Source organism: Camellia sinensis, chromosome 1 (genome assembly GCF_055761805.1).
Source record: "Camellia sinensis isolate YWXY chromosome 1, ASM5576180v1, whole genome shotgun sequence".
In the NCBI taxonomy this organism is placed as follows: domain Eukaryota; kingdom Viridiplantae; phylum Streptophyta; class Magnoliopsida; order Ericales; family Theaceae; genus Camellia; species Camellia sinensis.
Window position 1 is genome coordinate 238,622,077 of NC_138961.1, and position 3,431 is coordinate 238,625,507.

The 3,431-nt window shown below is 44.2% G+C and overlaps 1 protein-coding gene across 1 annotated transcript; it reads left to right on the forward strand.

Moving 5' to 3' along the window:
* The first annotated feature begins 387 nt into the window (after window positions 1-387).
* LOC145822847 (uncharacterized) lies at window positions 388-1,086 on the forward strand. The gene has a single exon (XM_082921204.1). It carries the CDS (start codon window positions 388-390, stop codon window positions 1,084-1,086), a length of 699 nt encoding a protein of 232 aa, XP_082777330.1.
* Window positions 1,087-3,431: the final 2,345 nt, after the last annotated feature.

The window sequence follows — 3,431 nt, forward strand, 5'->3', positions numbered from 1 at the left end:
CTGCTTGTCCAAGACATAGATGGAATTGAGAAACCAGTCTATTATATTAGTCGCAAAGTCAATGGTGCCGAGTCGTGATATACTCCAATTGAGAGGCATTGTTTAGCCTTAATCTTCATAGCGCAGAAGTTGCGCTACTACTTCTTGGCACACCCGATCCAGGTTGTGACCTAGAGTGATCCAGCCCGCTACTTGCTGAGCAAGCCCGCTCTGACTAGGCGAATGACAAGATGGCTTTTGGCTCTCGCGGAATATGATATCGCTTGTATCACTCCTAAGGCTATTAAAAGCCAAGTACTCGCAGACCTATTGGCCCAATTCCCGTCTGGTGAACATGAACCTGTAGAGGTACCTCTACCAGGTGAGTTCTATGTCTAAGCAGCTGCAATGGAGACTTATTGGGACTTAAAGTTTGACGGAGCTTCCGGAGCTGGGAAAAGTGGAGCTGGTGTCACACTAATCAGTCGAGAAGGAGAGAAGTTCCATTTATCATATAAGCTTGATTTTGAGTGTTCAAATAACGAAGCCGAATATGAAGCGTTGATACTGCGCCTGATAGCTGCCCAAAAGAAGGGCCTCTGCAAGTTGAGAATCTGGGGCGACTCCAAGTTAGTTGCCAAACAAACAATTGGTGATTTCGTCTTGAAAGAACCTCTGTTAGCCTCATATTGCACTGTAGTCCAAAAGTTGCTTGCTCAGTTTGACGATGTCCAAATCCAGCATATCGCTCGAGTACATAATCGTTTTTCCGATGCCTTAGCTACACTGAGGGCAAAGGTGGAGATACCAGACGATAGTATAGCCATTGTCATCAAGAAAAGGACAACACCAACAGTGCTAACTGAAGAACATGCAGAGCAAGATGCTGAGGGGTGGAAAGCAGATATAATCCAGCAGCTGAAAACTGGTCATGGAGCAATTAGACCAGCAGAACTTGCACCATTTCTGCTCCTCAGAGGAGAGTTGTATTTTCGCGGTCCCAACAACTTGCTGGCAAAGTGCATCGGTAAGCAAGAAGTAACTGACAAACTTAAGCAGATCTATGCTAAGTCTTATGGAGATGGAGATATCAGCCTATACAGATGAATACAGAGGCAAGGGTACTACTGGCCAGAGATGGAAAAGAAAAGTATCGAATTGCAGAGGCAATGCGCAAAATGTCAGTCCTATCCTAAGGAAGAGGAAGCCCATTTCTTAAGTAGTGAAGAATAGAGGCAGCCATATATCAACTACCTTGAGAATGGCATACTGCCTAAGAATAAAGCCGATGTAATCAGAGTTAAAAAGCGAGCCCTCCGCTTCTTCCTTGACCAAAGCAAGCTATACCGAAGAAGCTTTGAAGGGGAACCTTTAGCATGCTTATCAAAAGATGAGGCAAACGAGGTGCTGAAGGAAGCCCACAAGACAGAGTATCAAGGAGGGCAGCGGTTATATGAACATCTCATTTACCTCGACTACTATTGGCCAACAATGGAAGAAGATGCTAAAAACTTTGTGAGGAGGTGCCAGTCTTGTCAGAAGTTTGGAAATCTGATACATACACCAGCGGTTGAAATGCACAACATCAAGACTCCTTATCCGTTCCATACTTGGGCATTTGACTTGGTAGGTCCTATAGTGCAGCAGTCCAAAGGATACAGATGGATACTTGCAGCAACCGAAGTTAGCACCAAATGGGTAAAAGCTATACCAATGAGGAAGGCAGATGGGGCAGGGGTAGCCAACTTCATCAGAGAGAACATAATCTGCAGGTTTGGCATACCCAAAGTAATGATGTCCGACAATGGAACTCCTTTTGTAAATCGCCATGTGGGAAGATTGCTGGATGCTTACCAAATTAAGCATCATAAGTCTAGTTCGTACTATCCCCAAGGGAATGGACAAGCTAATGCGACCAACAAAACCCTCATTTGAATACTGAGTAAGATGATAGATGAAGCAAGAGGCACATGGTCTGAGCAACTCCTCGTAGCACTCTGGGCGTATAGAACGTCAAAGAGGAAGCCAACTCAGGCAACCCTATTTTCCCTAGTATATGGGTCCGAAGCTGTATTACCAGTTGAGTTGGCAGTACCCTCAGCAAGAATGGCTATGTCAGCACACTTAGTTTCAAACAGCAGGAACAAAGACATTGAGACGACTGAAGAAAGAAGAGATCGGGCCTCATGAGCAATGGAAAAGTATCATCAATCTATAGCCCGTGCCTACAATCAATCTGTTCAACACATAAAGTTTAAAGAAGGGGATTTAGTATGGAAAACAGTGGATGCAATCATGCGAGGGCAGCCAATTTTCAAGTTCTCACCTAGATGGGAAGGTCCCAACAAAGTTGCTGTGGCAAGCAGTAACGGGTACTACAAGTTAACAAGAGTAAATGATGGATTCAGAGCTGGCCCTATCAACGCCAAGTATGTCAAAGAATATTTTCCTTAATTTCTTTTGAAAAGAGTTGTAAGTTTCTTTGTTAATACTTCTAAAGCAGAGCGTAAAGAAAGGGTCGAACACTTAGTGAACATGTTACTCTTATATACACTTAGCGTGAGGAAAGTTTTCCATACTTAATGAAAGTTTATCCTCGTAAAAGCTTAGTTGTAATGAAATTTTACACTTGTAAAGAGCTTGCCTTATCTTTAGAAGCTATGTGAAAGCAATGTAAGGGAAACAATGACATGAAACTCAAGAGTATTACCAAGCATCCATACTTTTTCATTGAACTCAAACTTCCAGAACATGATTACAGTGTTTGAATAAAAGTTATGACGGAGAAAAAGAGAAGAAAAGACGCACCAAGTGCGATGCAACAACAAAATAAAGAAAAACGAAAGAAACCATAGCAAAACCACAAAGTTACATCAAATCAAACCCTTCAAGAATGAGTCCATCAGAGTTACATCTTGAGGCAATTGGGAAACCAATGCAAAGTCCTTCTCTTTGAGCTGAGCCAGGTTCTGCCGGTGCTGCTCCAGGGCACCCTTACACTCCATAATAGTTTCCTTCAAGGACGCGATGATCGCCACATTGTCAGCGTGCTCAAGAAGCCATCAACCGTCTGGAGCCTAGCCCTCATCCATGATAGGTCAAAACCATTCCTCTCAAAGCCGTTCAGATTGGCCTCGACACTCTCCACGAACTTTCTAGGAGTGGTCAAGATCTGCTTGGCGGCAAGATCACGAATAAAGCCAGCAAGTGACTTCAGCAGTACTGTCTGAACTATTGACCCATGGACATTATAGGCGGTAAAGGTGTCCGGATATAGTGTTTGGATACGAGTAAGGGTTGCAGTAGCTTCGGAGAAAACCTAGTAACTTAAGAAGGATACTTTCTCTGAGGACCGGGGAGACTCTCTCACACCACCGCCTACTTCGATCACTGGAGGGAGGTTGACGGAGCGACCGAAGGTCTGAGGGCGGCGCACCTCCCTTGAAGATGGC